The sequence below is a fragment of the Caenorhabditis elegans genome, chromosome III, assembly GCF_000002985.6.
Source record: "Caenorhabditis elegans chromosome III".
Taxonomy (NCBI): Eukaryota; Metazoa; Nematoda; class Chromadorea; order Rhabditida; family Rhabditidae; genus Caenorhabditis; species Caenorhabditis elegans.
The window spans coordinates 4,389,983-4,407,378 of record NC_003281.10 but is presented as its reverse complement, the minus strand read 5'-3'; the positions used below and the strand labels follow the sequence as shown (position 1 = coordinate 4,407,378).

At 36.6% G+C, this 17,396-nt stretch overlaps 7 protein-coding genes and 2 non-coding genes across 9 annotated transcripts; 1 reads left to right on the top strand and 8 right to left on the bottom strand.

Moving 5' to 3' along the window:
- Positions 1-55: 55 nt before the first annotated feature.
- Positions 56-1,093, bottom strand: rnp-4 (RNA-binding protein rnp-4). Its single transcript, NM_001384072.2, has 3 exons — positions 987-1,093; positions 691-936; positions 56-383 (listed from the first exon to the last, which is right to left on the bottom strand). The coding sequence occupies exons 1-3, from the start codon at positions 1,059-1,061 to the stop codon at positions 276-278; spliced, it is 429 nt and encodes a 142-aa protein (NP_001369846.1). The 5' UTR covers positions 1,062-1,093; the 3' UTR covers positions 56-275.
- On the bottom strand, positions 1,094-2,593 carry snfc-5 (SWI/SNF Subunit INI1 DNA binding domain-containing protein). Its single transcript, NM_001384071.2, has 4 exons — positions 2,352-2,593; positions 1,714-2,301; positions 1,487-1,669; positions 1,094-1,438 (listed from the first exon to the last, which is right to left on the bottom strand). Exons 1-4 carry the CDS (start codon positions 2,588-2,590, stop codon positions 1,303-1,305), a joined length of 1,146 nt encoding a protein of 381 aa, NP_001369845.1. The 5' UTR covers positions 2,591-2,593; the 3' UTR covers positions 1,094-1,302.
- Positions 2,594-2,942: 349 nt separating this feature from the next.
- Positions 2,943-4,793, top strand: R07E5.17 (uncharacterized protein). Its single transcript, NM_001027533.5, has 7 exons — positions 2,943-3,053; positions 3,100-3,249; positions 3,296-3,557; positions 3,605-3,770; positions 3,819-3,874; positions 4,325-4,401; positions 4,443-4,793. Exons 1-7 carry the CDS (start codon positions 2,968-2,970, stop codon positions 4,771-4,773), a joined length of 1,128 nt encoding a protein of 375 aa, NP_001022704.2. The 5' UTR covers positions 2,943-2,967; the 3' UTR covers positions 4,774-4,793.
- Positions 4,794-4,871: 78 nt separating this feature from the next.
- On the bottom strand, positions 4,872-5,937 carry R07E5.15 (Major sperm protein). Its single transcript, NM_065488.5, has 3 exons — positions 5,848-5,937; positions 5,269-5,741; positions 4,872-5,219 (listed from the first exon to the last, which is right to left on the bottom strand). Exons 1-3 carry the CDS (start codon positions 5,853-5,855, stop codon positions 4,939-4,941), a joined length of 762 nt encoding a protein of 253 aa, NP_497889.1. The 5' UTR covers positions 5,856-5,937; the 3' UTR covers positions 4,872-4,938.
- Positions 5,938-6,430: 493 nt separating this feature from the next.
- R07E5.6 (DUF7774 domain-containing protein) lies at positions 6,431-8,616 on the bottom strand. Its single transcript, NM_065487.7, has 6 exons — positions 8,466-8,616; positions 8,012-8,227; positions 7,691-7,966; positions 7,286-7,561; positions 6,830-7,084; positions 6,431-6,729 (listed from the first exon to the last, which is right to left on the bottom strand). Exons 1-6 carry the CDS (start codon positions 8,523-8,525, stop codon positions 6,481-6,483), a joined length of 1,332 nt encoding a protein of 443 aa, NP_497888.1. The 5' UTR covers positions 8,526-8,616; the 3' UTR covers positions 6,431-6,480.
- Positions 8,617-8,792: 176 nt separating this feature from the next.
- Positions 8,793-9,964, bottom strand: R07E5.5 (C2H2-type domain-containing protein). The gene is made up of 5 exons (NM_065486.3): positions 9,886-9,964; positions 9,740-9,843; positions 9,361-9,486; positions 9,212-9,310; positions 8,793-8,972 (listed from the first exon to the last, which is right to left on the bottom strand). The coding sequence occupies exons 1-5, from the start codon at positions 9,910-9,912 to the stop codon at positions 8,894-8,896; spliced, it is 435 nt and encodes a 144-aa protein (NP_497887.2). The 5' UTR covers positions 9,913-9,964; the 3' UTR covers positions 8,793-8,893.
- A 797-nt stretch (positions 9,965-10,761) lies between these two features.
- Positions 10,762-12,583, bottom strand: R07E5.4 (Gamma interferon inducible lysosomal thiol reductase; the record flags this gene model as incomplete). Its single annotated transcript, NM_065485.5, has 6 exons — positions 10,762-11,142; positions 11,416-11,500; positions 11,548-11,654; positions 11,723-11,839; positions 11,885-11,995; positions 12,533-12,583. 6 exons carry the CDS (start codon positions 12,581-12,583, stop codon positions 11,053-11,055), a joined length of 561 nt encoding a protein of 186 aa, NP_497886.2. The 3' UTR covers positions 10,762-11,052.
- 21ur-15030 lies at positions 10,874-10,894 on the bottom strand. Its single transcript, NR_052240.1, has one exon.
- A 2,062-nt stretch (positions 12,584-14,645) lies between the features above and the next one.
- Positions 14,646-14,704, bottom strand: B0284.7. The gene has a single exon (NR_052239.1). It is a non-coding gene; the product is annotated as an Unclassified non-coding RNA B0284.7 (non-coding RNA).
- Positions 14,705-17,396: the final 2,692 nt, after the last annotated feature.

Genomic DNA, 17,396 nt, shown 5'->3' with positions numbered 1-17,396 from the left:
TCAAATCGTTCCAAACTGGTTAACGATAAAAAGAAAATAGCAACAGCAGATAATTGAAAAATGGTCATTTTATTCACTGTTATTGCATGTGTCACATAGATAACAAAAATCGCAAAATTGAGAAGAGCGAGCGAGTTGAGACCAAATAGATATTTAAAATTTCGAATGGTAAATTGGGAAAGAGGACAAAAAATAAATAGAAAAGGAAAAACTTAACAGTGACGTGTAAAAAAACATAAAACGTGGATTGGAGAGGACAATTAAGTACGTGGTTTTCAGCGCTTTCCAGAAGTCTTCTTTCCCTTGACGAAGCACCAATCGACTTTGACATTCTGGCCGAGAAGATCTGTATCGTTGCTCTGATCAATAGCTTCGTTGGCTTCCTGGAAAATAAATAATTTATATTGATACCAGCCGTGGACCGCACCTCCGGCGCGGCCCCCCACTTCTGGGGCTGAAAACTAATTTTTCTGAAACTACCGTAACCCTACAGTATTCCTACCGTACCACTATTGTACCACTACAGTACCCCGACTATATCCCTACACTAACCCCAACTCACTATCCCCACAGAAGCCAAAACTTCACAGACTACAAAGACTACATAGACTACAAACTATGGACACACAGAATAAGCGCTTTATATATAGTAAATGATTTCGATAGAAACGACGACTGCTAAAATATTACCTTCTGCGTTTCGTACTCCACCAGTGCGTATCCCTTCAAAAAACCGGTTCGTCTGTCGAGATTCAAATGAATGTTCTTAATTTTTCCGTACTCGGAAAACTTGTCATGAACATCATCTTCTGTTGCCTCTTCGTGAATGTTTGTCACGAAGACAATCCATCCTTCAACGGATCTTTGTGGTGCTCCGCTTGTGGCAGACGACTCTTCATCGACCACGTCGTAGGTGATCCTCTCGCGATTGCGACTCTAGAAAAATATATTATTGATTATTGATTACAAAATTCGACAAAATTTACCTGCGCAAGTCCTCGACCTCTTGATCTCTCGGCGTTGGCCACCACATCCTCCATCTCTACTTCGTTGTCGCTCATTTTTCTCTTCAAGCGATTGAGACGATCGGGCTCTGAAATTTTATTTATTTATATTTTCAGTTAGATCATTCAGTTTGAAAACCGCCACAAGTTCCTATTGGAAAGAGCAGTTTACACGAGAAAATGTAGAGAAAAGATCGAGGAAAGAATAAATTAAAAGAAAGTGCACATTAAAAATATTGAGATAAAATGGTTAAAATTCGTTAAATACAGGTTGATTTCGTAGAGATCAGTAGATACTTCAATAGTTGAATCCACCGCCAACAAGACGACGCATTCTTCTCGTGTTTCTGTCTTGATCACGCATCTTCTTTTCGATTTCAGCGTCGGTTAAAGTTTCGAGGAATGGACCCCAAGATTCGACTTCAGATGATGTTCTGAATAGCATTGGTTTGCAAAAATTCATTATTTCATATCAAATTTACCTGAACGGGCAATCAACAGTGGCCAGTGGGCTTTCTGAAAACGCATATGTTCTTTGATTCCATTGTAACTGTCCGCGAATTGAATATGCAATTCCTGACATAAATTCACCACCGAGGCCAAGCTCTTTGCAGATGTTTCGTGAAAACTCTTCCGGGCTGTTATTAGGATCCGACATATCCCACCTGAAGTTAAAATGAATTGTCAGTCTTTAGCATTTCCAACATACTCGAATTGATCAACCAAACTCTGGTTTCCAACATTAATATTCAACTTGAGAACGGCTCTCTGATCACAAATGTTCACATCCAATGGTGGCGCTTCTGTAGAAGCTTCGAGCTGCTGATTAATTGCTGCAGTAATAGCAGGCTGGAAAACTGCCAATGGTAGATCAAGATCTTCACACATAATTTCGGCAATCATCTCGGGAGTGATCATTTTCTCGTTTTTATTGAAAGTGAACGTATCGCGAAGTTTGATTCCATCCAACTCCATATCCAATCGAATTGGCACAAGATCTTCTCCTTCCTCAGCATTTTTCATCACTCGTTTCGACATTTCTAAATCTTCTGCTGAATATACTAATTCACGATGCTTCATTCTTCCTCTAGAATGAGCTATCGGACAAGAACATGGAACGGATTCGAGATGATGTGAACCGCTGGTGACTTGTTGTCCTGCCCATCCAGTTGCAGGAGTTTTAGCGACAGTTCTAGAAGCTCCTTCAGTTCTTGGAGTTGAAGGCGCTGCTCCAGCCGCTCGGTACTTTTCTTCGGAACCATCGAGAAGCTCATCTACTTCATGCGCTCTCAGCAGCCTGTAAAATACTTGCCGAATGAAATTTGACACTTTGGTTTTTATACTCACATGATATTAGTATGCAAAAAAGCATTTGACATTGCAATTTGCTTCAGCTTGTCTTTGTCATCCGAAGTTGCAACTTTTCTCCATAATAATGGATACTTCTTGTAGAGAGTTCCACGATGGAGACGAAGATAGGCACCTATTTCAGAACCGATGTAGTATCTTTCTCCGGCTTCATCTAGACTGAAGCTCTGAGGACGTGGTCCGTAAGTTTGAGACAACGTTTTCGTGCTGCTCGACATTACCTGAAACATAATACGAATATGTCAAGAACTGGGAGTAAAATGCGACGAAACGGATAATTTCAAATAGCAGTGGTTGTAAACGCTATTCTAATAGAAAAACAATAAATTATGATAGTAATTCAAATGATTTAAGCTGAAACAAATTATATATTTCAAGAAAAAAACATGAAAAACATGAAAACAGAAGCGAATACCGTTCAAAATTCGAGTAATAAATTCTGTTCTACGCGAAGCGTGCCGCGTGCGTATCTCAAGGGGGCGCAATTGCACACTACCAAATTTCGGCAACTAAAATTGGAATTACCATGGAAACGAAGGAATTGAAGAGAAAGGGGTCATGGAAAAATGTGTTCCTAGCAATATATACGTTTTAGATGAAATTTATTATTATCTGCAACTGGTTACTTTTTCTTCTATGTTATAAATGGCTTGGTAATTGGGAAATTCCAATTAACCTGGGGTATGTACATATTTCGGATTCTAAAAAAACGGTTTATTTCTTCTAGATTTGATCCGTTTCGCGTAGTTGGAGGTTTTCCTACTCTTGTTGATTCTTTCTTTCAAGATTTTTTTGAAAAACCAACAGATAGCTCGAAAACTTCAACATTTCCTCTTGATGATCTACAGTACCCAGTTGTAACACCTCAGTTGGCCCGGTATCACAATAATTGTTTTTTGACAGAAAAATTAATAGAATTTCAGTAAAATGAAATGGAATTGTTCAATAATTCAATCTTCGGATAAATGTTTCACTGTTATCAAATCATCGGAGTGTCTAGCTTCTACTCAATTTTCTTATAACTTTTGGGAAAATTCTGAAGAAATGTCTGAATGTTTTCATAAATCCAAGGGAAATATGGAATGTAGAATACCTTTTCAAAATGGAAATATCTGTGAAAATGTGGTTGTTGGAATTCAAAAAAGTGGGAATAGTTCGATTTTCATAGAATTAGATGATATAATGGTAAGTTTTGATATTATTTCGGCATTCTAAAGATGTAGTATTTTCAGATTAATACTCAAATATTTCAAAACTATGCAGAAACTAAACACAGACTTCCAAATAACAAAATATCGGAAAATTCGACCAGAGAAGATTTTTATTTTGAGAATTCAGATTTTTGCCAAAACTACAGTATACATGAGTTGGTTTTGATTAGTGGAGAGAATAATACAGGTAAGTTGAAAAAAATATTTTTAAATTTTAATTGTTGAAACTATTCAGATATATATCCCTTTTTCCAATTTGGCATAAACAGCACTAGTCTTCCACAAAATGCGGTGAGTTTCTTCAATATTTTCAAAAAAAATGCCACGATTTTTTCTTCAACTTTGACAGCTTATACATCAGTTCTGGTTTGTGCTACTGAAAAATTGACAATAAACAATTTTCTAATTATATAAATTTTAGTAAATAATATTTAGTTATATATTTCTTTTCAGAAGAAAAAAAAACATTGAGTTTGATGATTTTCAGCGAAATCTAGAAGAAAACATTGGTTAATAGTTTTTTTTTTTCAATAGTAACAGTTTTTGTTGTAAAAACTGTCCGAAACTTACTGAACATGTTTTCAACTATTATCAACAAATAAGTAAAAAAAAACTGGCAATAAAAACTCTCTGAAAATCAAAATCAATGAATCTTGTTCGTTTCACTACAAAATCGAAGATTTTCGGCAAAAACTCAAATTTCCCGAGCGCCACAACGATTATTAAATTGTTACAATTCAGGGCTGTTCACCTCCATTCCCCGCAGACATGTTCATTTGTAATTGTCGAAATTCTCCATCTTGCCAAGTCCCATTTTTGTAAGTCACCTACAGTAACCTACCATACCCTTCAACTTAAGATATTTGACACCAAATTCTACATTCTGTGGTTCAACTACAATATCCATCTATCACACCCGCGGATTCATCTATTCGGCAGTTGTGGCAGAATCTCCAAACGATATTCAAAAACACACCATCACATTTTTCGACCTCCCTCAAACACCTCCACGGACAAAGTTTGACTTGAAGCGTGGCAGGTTTCATTGCCCATCGGAAACCACGTGTATTGCAGAGATTCTGTACCCATTTCATTTTTTGAATTCTTTGGAAATGCCATATCAAATAGGTATTCTTGTGTTTTCAATGATTTTTGGTGGTTTGATTATGGCAAAATTGAACAACAAATAAATGATTATTGGAACATAAAATTTTAATGAAAAGATTAATAATATTGGAGGATTCCAATCGAGTCTTACAAATGCAAATATCAACAAATTTATACTCAATTGAATTCAAAATCAGATTTATTCATATCATAATTCATTCGTACAAAAGTGCCATTCACAGTTCAATTTAAGCCTGAACAGTTGATCCACCACACGGAGTTGCTTCAAGGCACACATTGACATCACTTTTGTTCTTCTTATTAGCCTGAACACGGCAAGCCTTTGAGCTCTTTGCAGAACGATTCGACGAACGGCTTGATCTACGAGAAGATCTCATTGACTGCTTCTCCGGTTGCTTTTCAGTTCCACAGATGTAGTTGGACAACCAGCATCCTTTGTTCAATTGACGACGTTTGTACTCATCAACAAATCCCATCATTGAACCAATTGGAGCAGCAGTGGAGACATCTGAAATTTAAAGATTTTAATTATTTTGAACCAAAACAGCAAATTGTACCTCTTTCGATGTTGACTGCAGTTGTAGTGTCCAATTCTTCCACGTCAACCGGATGATCAGTCGACTCGATACACGTGGCATATCCTGGCAAGTTGATGACTGTCTGCGGAGCCGAGAACTGATCCGTGAACTTGACAGACAATGAGAATGCCTCTTGCTCCTTAGTTCCTGCAGTTTTTTTCTGATCAATGAACTGCTTCAGACTCTTCGCATAGATCGGCAACACGTATCCTCTGATCGAAAGATTCATCTTGTCCCATTGAGAGAGCTTTGATGAGTTCACACGGAACTGGATGATGCGATGCGATAGTGGTGGAAAACGAAAAACTTCCGTTGGGAATGTGACAGCTCCATTCGTAGCATGCAATTTCAGCAGGAAGTCTTTGCCAGTGGTGTTGCGGAACACAAAGTTGCGTTGAACGATTTCGCGGCCAGTGGAGATGTGCAATTCCGTTGGGTTTGACTTCTTTTGACTGAAACTTTGAAATTTTAGAATTGATAGTTCATATGCCAATTCTGCTAGGTCCCCGATGGAAACATCACGAATCAACTGTGTTGGTCATTGGAATCTAAACTCACCAGGGCATCTTATTAGTTGATGAGCAGAAGAACGGGCGGTCCGAGTTGCTTTTCAAGTTTGAAAAATCGAGAATAACTGATTTCAATATTGATTGATTATTCTGATAACCAATCGATGACCGTGACCTTTCATATAATATTTTTGTTTTGTATAACACTTCTTTAGTTTTTTATATTGTTTACGCAAAAATTTTCCAATTTTTCGATTTTAATGCTCAATTGTTTCCGTTTTGCAAGTTTGTGGCATTGCTCTGAAGGATTGGCAAAACTTGTTTTCTCTAGCCGTCAGCTGAAACCCATCTGAAAAACTCAACTCAAAAATTCAAATTTCCCGCAAACTGCAATGGCGCTCCACATTGATAAATTATTCAAAATTGCTAGGAATAAGCTTTCAGAATTAGCAGCACATTCCTCTAAATTACCGGAAAATCTCCAAATAATTTCCCGTGTCTTATGTTTTTCCAGCAATTTTATCATTCAGGTTCCCCAGAAAGGGTCTGCTAAATATTTAAGATATCCTTTTTTACATTTTCACTTGGTTTTTCGAATTGAAAACGCTAATATATCATCTAAAATATCGTTCCGTCAAGTTTTGAAAATTTTATTCCGATTTCAAATTGGTGTAATTTTGGGCTATTTTCTCACGGTCTTCTTAGTCGCTGCAGCAGAGTTCTTCGATGGTGGTTCAACGATTTTCTCCGCAGATGGCTCACGACGCTTTCGGCCACTCAAAAATTGGCTGACTGCACCGAACATTGGTTTTCGTGGGGTTGACGGAGGAGCCGTTGGTGGAACACTTGGAGATGGCACTGGAGATGGGGTTGCTAGCGTTGAAAGTACCGGAGGCTGGTGATGTTCTTCGTGTGACACTTCACGGGATCTCTGGAAATTAAAATTTAAAATAAAAAAGGATCGGTATCCCGGGTGTCTATAACATGAAGATCGATTGTCCGACTGCCAACTTATAACATTAACAACTCACCGATGCCTCCATGGTCCGTGTCTTCTTCAACTTCCGTTTCTCCTTCTTCTTATCCACGACATCCTGCTGCTTCTTCTTCTTCTGCGCATCTTTGGCACCTTTGTCCAAGCAGCTCTTCTCTTCGACCACGTCCTTCTTATCGTTTCTCGACATTTCCGGATTGATGCTCAATTGCTCCTCGCGATTCTTCTTCACCTCTTTACGACGCTTCTCCTTCTCTTCTTTCTTTTTCTTCTCGGCTTCTTCGACCTCTTTCTGCAAGATTGGTGGTTACGGTAAGTGGGAAAGGTTTTTGGATCCCCCAGCCAAAATGTTAAGCCTAGCCGGCTTGAGATTCAGACGAGAATTTCTCCTCTGAAAATCTCAAAACGGCCTAAAAGTGCACTTGCTAAAGCTCCCAAAACAGATCTCCGCTGGTGCCGATGCTTAGCCTATCATCCCAAGCTGCTAACCAACCTTGATCTTCTCCTCCTTATCGATCCGTTCCTTCTCCTTCTTTGCTTTCTCATCCTCATCCTTCTTCTTGATCTTCTCCGTCATCTCCATCTTGTTCTTCTCCACCTTCTCCTTCTCTTTCCGCTCGGTCTCAGCCATTTCCTTGATGTCAGCCTCGCGGCGTCGAACGTCTATCTCCTTCATCTCCTTCCACTTGAGAATTGCCGACTCGCCGCCCCAAGAGTCTGGTATAAATTCGGGATATTTGAGCATTGCCTCCAACACGAGACGCTTTGCCTAAAAATGCTCTTTTGTCGCGTCAAAAGCTATTAGAGTCGAGATGAATCTGTTCAACTTCGCGATATTGCCCGATTTTAGTGAGGCAACCGCAGAGTTTTCACAGTATTCCAACTGACATTCGCTTACCTTTTTCTGATCGGACATAAAAGCCCTCAGCTCATAATCAACAGTGACTGACATTTTATCCGAAAAATGCCCCAATTTGGTCATGGAAACTGATAGAATATTGTCGAGAATTGCCATAAGTCGATCAGTTGCCATCTCCCGATCGTCCATAAAGAAGACCCGAATCGCACGGATATCATCATATTTGAAAAATGCCGATTCCAGCATTTCCGTTTTTAGGAATAACGTCAGAAGGCGTTGAGCAAGTTTCGATGTCGTCTCGGCTTCTGCATTCGTCTAAAAAATTTTGTATAAAAACCGATTTTTCGCCGAAAAACCCACCTGAAAGCGTCCGGCTAGAGAATCCGGCTTATTGTACCACCGTAGCTCAAACTGTGGCTCCGCGAAGAATACGGGGTGTGCATTTTCCAACGGTGCATCCAACACCTCACCCTCAACTTCGGTGATCTTTTTGACTGTGAAGCGTGCCTTATCCGCTGGTGACATTGTTGCGATCAGCGGGTAATGCACTCGAACCGGCGGAGTATGTGTTGAGTTCTGGAAAACTAGAAGTTCTGGGTGGTCGGCACTAATAAGTGTCAGCAATCAGAATTGCCGAGAGCTTGAAACCTTGGCAAAGTGTTTTCCGACAGTAAGCTAGGCTCTGCCATCGACAACTCGGCAACTGAGAGTACTCTTGCCGGTTTTTTTAAACCCAAAGCGCTAGAAATGAGTGGTTACCGAAAGTTAGCTAGCTGAAGCTTTGCCCAAATGTCCAATTTTTCCGGCAACTCACCGAGTTCTTGTTATCCAAATAATCGCTGAACATTTGCCGGAGTTTGAAATTTCGATCCATCTTGTGCTTATTACTCTCCTTCTTCTATATCGATGCCTATTTCTTATCGATTTTTATGTGAAAATGATTCAAAAATCAATAAGTTGTTATTGATTAATTGATCTGATTTAAAGATAAGAAATCAAAAGATACGTGGCATTTTTGAACTAAAAATTTAGATTTTCACGTAAAATTTTTGAATTTTCACAAGGAAATTTCACTTTCCGAATTCTTCGGATATACCATATCAAATAGGCACTCTAGTGTTTGGCTGAATTAATCAGAAAATAAATTTTAACAAAAAGATTTACTTTGGAGGGATATAGGCAGTAAACTAGGATACAAGTACACTGAGCAAATCTTTAAAAAAACGAACAAAGAAAATTAGTTCAATTTTCGATGATCTCAAAGGAAGAATCGATGTCACTTTCGTCGTCCTTGTTGGCTTCACTTTTGTTACTGGAAGCGCTGAAGAACAAGATTTTGTGGGCTCAAAACTATACCGAAAGTTTCTGATTTCCAATGCTGCAGACTTTTGGTATAGCTACAGTAACCTAGAAATAGTTTCGAATTTGGAAAAGCTGGAAAGACGGTACTTCTTTAAAAATCATAATTTCAAAAGCTGTTATTTTCTACCGTTCAAATGAATTTCACATGTTTTTTACGCTATCCAGTATATTAAAATATTTGAATTGAAATCATCTAACCTTTTTAATTCTCCAAGTCTTTTATGCAATTCTTGATGGTAATCAAAATCTTCCTTAAGACGGAACTCTCCGGAACATTGTAGACACTTGTAAATAGTGCTGAAATGTTGGAAAATTTCATTTTGAAACAATAAAAACCGTTAACTCACTCCTTTTCCTTATAAACAGACAATGCTTTTTCAACATCCGCTCTTGGATAATTTTTCTTATGTTCCACCAATTCTTCCGATGTTTTGAAGTTCTTCTCACATAGATCACAAGTTCCAGAATTTTTTCTGTAAAAACTAAAATAATGTAATTTTTAAATTGTCAGTAGCAAATGATTTTAATTTTCTGTCTAAATGTTACAAGCCAAGTGTTACTAAAGTAACCCACTACATCTGATTTTTCGATTTTTTGAGCTAAGATTTTTTAGGCTAAGGATTTTGATTAGCCTTTGACACTTTATTCAAAAATGTATTAAAATTGAAATAATTAAAAACTGTGTTCCCCCATGCTTATGCGACACGTTCAACAGCGGTATGTAACCTATTCCGTTTTCCATCATTCTTTTCAATTTGAACTTTCACTGCATTAGTTTTCTGAAGTTTCCCTTCAATCGCGGCTTTTTCCTCCGCTTTGAGTTGGGTTGCCTAAATTTAATTTAATATTTTTTGCTTTAATTTTTTGGATACCTCAAGTCGTTCCCGATGCTCCACCATCTCGTCTTCTAATTGTTTTATGGTTGCAACGAAATGCATCTGTCTATAAACTAAAATATATTTATAATATTAGTAATAGAAACCCCGCTACATCAAAGTGATGAGAAACCTAAAAAAACGGTTTAAAATATTTTCCAAACGAAAATGAGAATATTTTAATAGTGAGAAACATAATGATTTTCATAAATTTATGAATAATATTTCAATTGCCCACCTGTATTTATAACAATTTTTGAAAATTTTTTAATAAGCTGTAATAGCGTAATCAGTCAAAAATATGTGTAAAAAATTTATTTTTAGAATTGAATTCCTGTTTTCATTTTCACTTTTTTCTATTTTTACCCAAGAAGATATATGATAGCTATTTGTAGATATGGGTGCTTGAGAGTGTATTAGAGGTCACAATCTCACCTAATTATTTTGTACATTCCCTGTACCTTTTAGAAATATTTTAATGTATAAAATAAAATTGCCTAAACTCCCACAGATTTTCCAATATTTTTGTATTTGAAGAAGTAAGTCCTATAAATTTTGGACAATCTTTCTTTCACATATGCTCATTTTGAATTTTTAAAATTTTTTTCGAATTTAAAACATTTGAATTTCTGAACCTTAAGTTTTTAGAACTTAATTAAAATTGCAAAGTATGATTTTAGACACTTTATGAGCTCTCTAACAAAATACATTTTAAAAAGTGGTTGACTAAAAATCCCACAGTTGCCTGGAAAACCACAGGCTTAAGAAGTGCAAAAACGCGATGGGTTTGGCTTTTAAAAACTTCAAAATTTTGACACAAAAATGCACTAGCCAAATAGAATTTGTTTGAAACAACTCGGTTAACAAATAAATACTGACAGTTTTTTTTTATTTTCAAACAATGTAAAAACAATTGAGAAATGAATATTCTATAAATATATTTATGGTGATTAAGGAGCCATAGATAATTGAAATTTACAAACTTAGACAAAAAAAGGAAATTCGAGTAAATTTTCCTTCAAATACAAACAATTTACTTTAAAATTTGAAACAGTATTTAATGAAATGATGAGAAAAACTGGTTGAAAAATGAATGAGCAATAAGTTATCAAGTCAAAACCCTGAGTTTTAGAAAAAGTGAAAATAAATACAAACAAAAGAGGTTTAGCACCAGGCAGTGTGCTCGCATAGTTTATGCTCAACTGGATAGCTACGGTCGAAGAAGACTCCGTTTACGTACATTGTTGGCCAGATCTGAAGATTTTTAAAATTACATCGAAAAATTAATAATATTTAAAAATATCACAAGCGAAAAACAAAAAAAAATCGAGTTATAATGAACAATCCAAGTAACTTGAATTTCCTCCAAAAGTGAATGCAAGACCAATCAGCGAATAGCTCCACCCACTATTGAATCAATCAGATGAGGTGTGCGAAGTTCGAAAAAGCTGATTGGTTCGAAAGTGGGCGTGGATTCTCATTTTGGAGGGAATTCAAACGAACAATTATTGTTCAAAATAGACTTACTCTAACTCCCGCTCTGTGGGTGTTTACCATTGAGTAATAGTTTAGAAGTTCTCCAGTTTGAGTTGTGGCGCATTCGATGAGTTTTCTGGAATAAAAAAGTCAAAATAAAATTTCTCAATGCACCATGCTTACCTCTGTGTATTTGGTGACAATCTACTAAGACACTTTGAGAATCCTTCTCTCAAAGTTGTAAGTCCTTGAAGGCAGGTGACTAATCCAAGATGACGACGTGGGAAGTACTGAAAATTTTGAAATTTTAAATTTTTCTTTGAAAAAAAATAGCTAAAAATAATTTTTTTTAACTCACTGAAATCGCGCAATTCTGCAGACGATTCAAGTCGCATTCAGTGGCTCCGTGCATGCAAGTACAATGAAAATTACGGTTGTAATCATATGTACAGTCTCCTTTTCCAAATGGAACAATCTGGAACGATACTCGATTTTAGTGGGAAACAACCTTTAAGTCTACCTGCAAGTTCATGATACCCGGTCGATTGACATAGAATGGCCAGATTTGTTCACGAAGAAGCTTTGTGCAGTACGGACATTGAGATTCGGTAAAGATTGTCACGTTGACTTGCTGAAAATGGTTTTCAGATTTGAATATCTTGTAGGAAACTTTCATTTATATTGCACTTAGGGTTCTGTACTTTGACATCATTGGTTTTGGTTATTATGGATACTTCCATTGGAAAGGAATTGAACTACTATAAAAGTACCGTATTTCCTCTACTACCGTTTATCTACTTTGACGGCTCATATCAGAAAATATTCTACTGTCAAAATGTAGAGAAATATTTTATACGTTTTTTGTAGTTGATAATTTTTCCTTTCAAGGTGAATTAGTGGGGTGCAATAGGAAAAAAAACGGTATGTGCCTTTTTTTGTGTTCATTTGTAATTTGTATGATGGATTTGTAAACGAACTATTGCAAACTTTCAATACATTGAGAGTTTTAGACATATATACGCCTGCCTGCCTGCATAACCAAAGCTTTGATGTTTTTGATTTACGTTAAACACACAAAAGGTAGTTTTGAAGGAGCACGCCTCATTAAATAATTGAAAGGTTAAGGTAGGCGTAGGTCGCCTTGAAGTTTGGTCTACATTTTTCTTACCTGAGCCTGGAGAAGCACGGGGAACAGGAATGCAACTAGTAGTACCAGCATCTGAAAAATGATAGTTTGGCTGGAAATTCCAAAAAAAAAAGCGAAAAAATAATTTGAGTATAGAAATATTATCACTGGATGAACTTTTGGAGGGTTTTCAGCAGATCAGACAAAGAAGGTACTCTATGCCTACACGGGAGAAAACGAGGGGCACAAGTTTTAGGAGCACAAGAGCGAAAATTTTGAAACGACAGATCTTGAACACTGTCAAACAAATTCCACTTCACAAACTCTAAAGAACCTGAAGCAATTTTGGATAACTGAGGATTCAGATTGCAATGAATTTCCCTATATTTTCTGTATTCTCCATCAAAAAAGAAAAATGGAAAATGAAACGTTGCCAAATGAATACTACTAGATACTTTCTAGTAATATATGCCAAAACAGTGCAAATATAGGGAAACAGAGACATACTTTCAATTTCTGAAAGAAGCAGAAAAAAGGCGCGGAAGCTTTTATAACATAACATGAATGCAAATAGATGTGCCTAGTAAACATTTGTGTGAAGAAATAAGAAGCGAAAAGAGAATATGCATGACGACGGCGGGAACATGTATTAAAAAGTGTCTGGACATCATAAAGCCGAACGGCGGTCTGGGGTGGCAAATATGTGGCAAATAGAATGTGAAAGGGATCGAGAGTGACAATGAAGAAACTGGTAGAGAAGAATCACAAATGTTCTGGTAATTTGAAGACAATCGGCAGAGAGAGAGAGAGAGAGAGAGAGAGAGAGAGAGAGAGAGAGAGAGAAAGAGAGAGGGAAAGGGGAATATGCCATCCAGAAACTGTTTTTTTTTCTGTTGCGAGAAGAAGTATGACCAAGATTGGAATGTAGTTTTAAACTAAGATTTGGAAGCTCGATAAAGAAGTTTTACAAACTGTATTTGTAGTTGAGTTAGACTCAGAATTAAGCTTAGGCTTAGGATTTTCCGGTTTTTATTTATTTTTCAGGGGGTTCCTGTTGGCCGATCAACGCGAATTTTTACAGAGAAACGTATAGGTCACCAAGAAGCTTAAGTATGAAGTTTCAGTTTGATTCGATCAAAACTCGCCGAGTAATGAAGCTTAAGGTGTTTTCAAAATGGTTTTAGGTCTTGGCTTAGGCTTAGACTTAGGTCTAGGCTTAGGATTAGGCTTAGGCTTAGGGTTTGGCTCAAGCATATTCTTAAGTCTGAAAACACAAGTGACATTGTGTACAACGAGGTTAGAGTTTCGAAATGAAGTTTTGAGCTCGTAAAATAAAAAATGCCAACAGAAAAAATTGTAATTGTAACGTGAAAAATTTTTCCAGTTGTCTTCTAAACGGTTTGAACTCTTCTTTGACAGCAAGAGTACGGAGATGAAAAACCGATGTTTAACTGATCTCGGCTGATATGATTATCAGTTACAAAAATGGTTCTGATTAGCTTGATTCTTTGACATGTAGTATTTGGCTTCAAGTGTAAGCTTTACATTGTTTTGTAAAAAAAGCTGCTTCATTATGAAAAGTTGATTAAATTAGGTAGTAGTCCTGAAGATGCATCTCTTGACCCTTCATTAATTTAATTTTTTGCAGATTTTTTGAAAAAAGAGCTGAAGAACAACAGCCAACTATCAGAGTTTGAGCCACAATGCTAACGATGTAAGAAATGTAATGTAAGAAAGTAGCAATTATGCAGGCAGGCAGGCAGACCATAGCTGTCAGGCGTGAAAATAATGAAATAGATCCCCAAGTAGAGGTTGTTGAAAAAAAACTCTGAATTCAAATCCCTCCTACACTGTTACAGTATCCCAATGACGTACTGCCAACACGATTTGCCACAAAAGTTAGGAACTGATTCATTGATATCTTATCTCTGTATGTCAATGCCAAACCCTTAAAAGTTTTGCAACAGACAACAATATATCCGCTTTTATCTTTTCACTTTGACCAATCTCTGATGTCTACAGAAGTTAATTTTTTGGACAAAAATGAATAAAAAGAAAAATAAACGGAACATTATGCAGGAGAACGTTTTTTTTTCGGTCGAGGAGAGGGAACAATTATGAGATTTTAAAAGTTGAAACAACCAGTAAAAGCTAGTTTTTTGAGGTCAAAACGGTGTAGGATTTGAGGATTTGCAAATGAGAATGGGAGGTCTAACATGGAAAAAAGAGACGAAAGAAAAATTGAAGGGTCCCAGGGTCGCGAAGCGCCAGGAACTTTCAAAAATTATTGGTGCTCCTTTATAAAAAGGCCCAATAATTGTATATATGCTTTCATGCAAGGGATTCAGAGATTTTCTATTTAATATTAGTGGTCAATTTGAGTGTAAATATATATTTTTAAAAACTTTCCCAGATGAACTTTCAAGTCAAATTCACATTGCACGTATGATGGGGCGCTTACGGTTTATGATAATCCGCAGTGTTGCAAATCACATTAAACTCAACATATAATAACAAGTGGCAACTGATGATTTCCATATTAATCTTTGTTATTCATCAAATCGTTTATCACTCCCTTCCAATCATTTTTTCTTATCTGTCCACCAGTTCCTCCCTAAACAGTGATGTTCTTCCTCTTTTTCTGAATGCCAACAATCGGTTTTGTTTCCTTTTTCCTCCTCCCACCCCGTTCTAACGATCACTCAACACCCAGTTGCTAGAGAGGAAGGAAAAACGAGAAAACGAATTACATAATCAAGATATCGGAGGGGATGGTTATCGTATTAAACATGCTGCAATGTCAAGATGTGTCGAGACGCCTATCATTAATCAAATCAACTTTTAATGGATTTTGCCATACTGATCATGTTGCCATTACATCTTGAATCGGGATCAAAACAATAATTATGATATGGCAGGCCGCCTTGAAAGTAAATAGGCAGGCAGGCAAACCCCATTTTCATTACCAAGTAAAAATTAAAATAACGTATGACGTAGGGGTACCAAACTTATAATAATCACTTTTTAGTGGAAGCCAACAACTATGAAGGCCCGGGATTGAACCTAGATCTTACTCTGAAACGAATAATTCTCCGAAGCAAACAGAAATTAAGCCCGAAATATACGCTAAACCCGCGCCTAAGCCTAAGTCTAAGCCTAAGCCTAAGCCTGAACCTGAAATGGATATATAACATCAGCCGTCAATCACCTGTTCATATTTCTCACTAAGTTTAATAAATACCCGCTTCAGGTTCCTTCAAGTGGTGCTTCCTACCGTCAATTTGTCTACGACTTGCATTTTTTTCTCTGAACAACACGAAGAAAATGGGTGTGAAGAAAAGTGAGAAGCTTGAGGTGGGACGGAAGGAGCGAAAGTGACGAGATGAGACAGATTAATTTTAGATGAATTTCTCACCGGTCACAAAACCTTGGCATTGAATAATTGAAGTCTACAACTAAAGAAAACCTAACTGTGCCGTTTGAGTAGAGAGCCGTTTTTTAGGAAAAAATCACTTGATAAAAACTTGAAAATTTAGTTTCGATTATATTTTTCAATAATTCATATTTTTTAAGCTGAAAAAAGCATGAAGCAAAGCCAGTACACAATCAAAATGTCAAAAGTTTCAGTGTTACAAATGATAATTGTACTGAGTTGTAATAGAAAACTGAGTATAGAAATTTCAACAAGAAGTGTGAAAAATAGTTTCGAAAAGTGCAAAACTACCGTAAAAAACTATAATAGTTTTTGAGATTAAGAAGTTTAGGAGTTTGAGATTACTAAAGTTTTGTTCAATACAAAACATTTTTATAGAGTACTGTAATTCAAAACTCTCGTCGCAGCGAATCTTTATTGAGTTTTCAAGAAAAACTCAAATAAAGCACGTGAAAAATAGTAAATAACCTAAAATCTCGAGACAAACGGGGTAAAACAATGAAAATCAATGATAATTTTCTGTTTCTTTCCAAAAAGTTGAAATTACAGTACTCTTTAAAGGTACAAACTCTTCCTCATTTAACAAGTATTTTTAATTTTGAGACCGGGCACTGTATTTTGGTTGTAAAAATTGCTAAATTTCGCAGCTGAGCAATAATTGAGATACGATAAGTCAGAATTTAGCGTTTAGAGGAACATACAAAATATCACGGTAGATCTATGAAATTTAGTATCTATTACGTAACAAACAATTCAGTCACCTGTAGTTGTCACATACAAAAATAATAGATAAAACACACGCGTGTAAGCTTCCCGCCAGGAAAATAGAGAGAAAGAGAGAGTGAGGAAGAAGTTGCGCAATACAAGAAGGAAAATGACATTTTCGTTATGCTTAAAGAGGAGGCAGATGGGCGGTTCCATGAGAAAGTGGTTAGAGAAACAGAGAGAGAGAGAGAGAGAAGAACCATGGGGGGATCGTTATCGGAATTACTACTAAACGAAAGAAGAAGCAGAAGGCATGGATAACTGGATTAGATTTTCTTTTTATTCGAACGGAAACATATCTGAATCTGACGATCTACTGGGCTTCTTTTTGACTTGAAACGAGCGAATTTCATTATCTGGGAACATCACTATGTTACAACTTTAGTTTAAGAGAGGGATTTTGATTGAAAAAACTGAAAGTTGCTGTTTCACACTTTCCCCAAGTCAAAAGCGATCTACAGGTTTCATTCCGATTTTCAGACGTTTGAAGCTTAACAAGCTGATTCAGAAAAAACGGATAGTGAGAAAAGCAAAATAAGAAGTTTTATATCGTTCCTAGAAATGATAATTTAAAAAATCACATCAGTTCTTGAATATACAGTATTAAATATACAGTACTCCAGGAATCCGGCAGAAATCTTCGTCAAAAGTTTTCAGCTTCTTGGCAAGATCTTTGGAGCCATAGTTGTTGCCGGAATCTTCTTTGCA

What these genes read in the sequence shown, in the direction of transcription:
- rnp-4 (NM_001384072.2), bottom strand. Translation starts at nt 1,061, where the DNA reads ATGAGCGACAACGAAGTAGAGATGGAGGATGTGGTGGCCAACGCCGAG. An exon ending in GAGGTCGAGGACTTGCGCAG is followed by an intron (nt 937 to 986) that starts GTAAATTTTGTC and finishes ATATTTTTCTAG; the next exon opens with AGTCGCAATCGCGAGAGGAT. An exon ending in TGGAGTACGAAACGCAGAAG is followed by an intron (nt 384 to 690) that starts GTAATATTTTAG and finishes TTTATTTTCCAG; the next exon opens with GAAGCCAACGAAGCTATTGA.
- R07E5.15 (NM_065488.5), bottom strand. An exon ending in TGCAGTCAACATCGAAAGAG is followed by an intron (nt 5,220 to 5,268) that starts GTACAATTTGCT and finishes TTTAAATTTCAG; the next exon opens with ATGTCTCCACTGCTGCTCCA.
- R07E5.17 (NM_001027533.5), top strand. Translation starts at nt 2,968, where the DNA reads ATGAAATTTATTATTATCTGCAACTGGTTACTTTTTCTTCTATGTTAT. An exon ending in GAAATTCCAATTAACCTGGG is followed by an intron (nt 3,054 to 3,099) that starts GTATGTACATAT and finishes TATTTCTTCTAG; the next exon opens with ATTTGATCCGTTTCGCGTAG. An exon ending in TAGAATTAGATGATATAATG is followed by an intron (nt 3,558 to 3,604) that starts GTAAGTTTTGAT and finishes TAGTATTTTCAG; the next exon opens with ATTAATACTCAAATATTTCA.
- snfc-5 (NM_001384071.2), bottom strand. Translation starts at nt 2,590, where the DNA reads ATGTCGAGCAGCACGAAAACGTTGTCTCAAACTTACGGACCACGTCCT. An exon ending in TTTTTGCATACTAATATCAT is followed by an intron (nt 2,302 to 2,351) that starts GTGAGTATAAAA and finishes AGTATTTTACAG; the next exon opens with GCTGCTGAGAGCGCATGAAG. An exon ending in ACTGTTGATTGCCCGTTCAG is followed by an intron (nt 1,439 to 1,486) that starts GTAAATTTGATA and finishes AATGCTATTCAG; the next exon opens with AACATCATCTGAAGTCGAAT.
- R07E5.5 (NM_065486.3), bottom strand. Translation starts at nt 9,912, where the DNA reads ATGGTGGAGCATCGGGAACGACTTGAG. An exon ending in AGCATCGGGAACGACTTGAG is followed by an intron (nt 9,844 to 9,885) that starts GTATCCAAAAAA and finishes AATTAAATTTAG; the next exon opens with GCAACCCAACTCAAAGCGGA. An exon ending in AGACTTGGAGAATTAAAAAG is followed by an intron (nt 8,973 to 9,211) that starts GTTAGATGATTT and finishes CTTGTTCTTCAG; the next exon opens with CGCTTCCAGTAACAAAAGTG.
- R07E5.6 (NM_065487.7), bottom strand. Translation starts at nt 8,525, where the DNA reads ATGGATCGAAATTTCAAACTCCGGCAAATGTTCAGCGATTATTTGGAT. An exon ending in ATTTGGATAACAAGAACTCG is followed by an intron (nt 8,228 to 8,465) that starts GTGAGTTGCCGG and finishes CTAGTTTTCCAG; the next exon opens with AACTCAACACATACTCCGCC. An exon ending in CACGGACCATGGAGGCATCG is followed by an intron (nt 6,730 to 6,829) that starts GTGAGTTGTTAA and finishes TTTAATTTCCAG; the next exon opens with AGATCCCGTGAAGTGTCACA.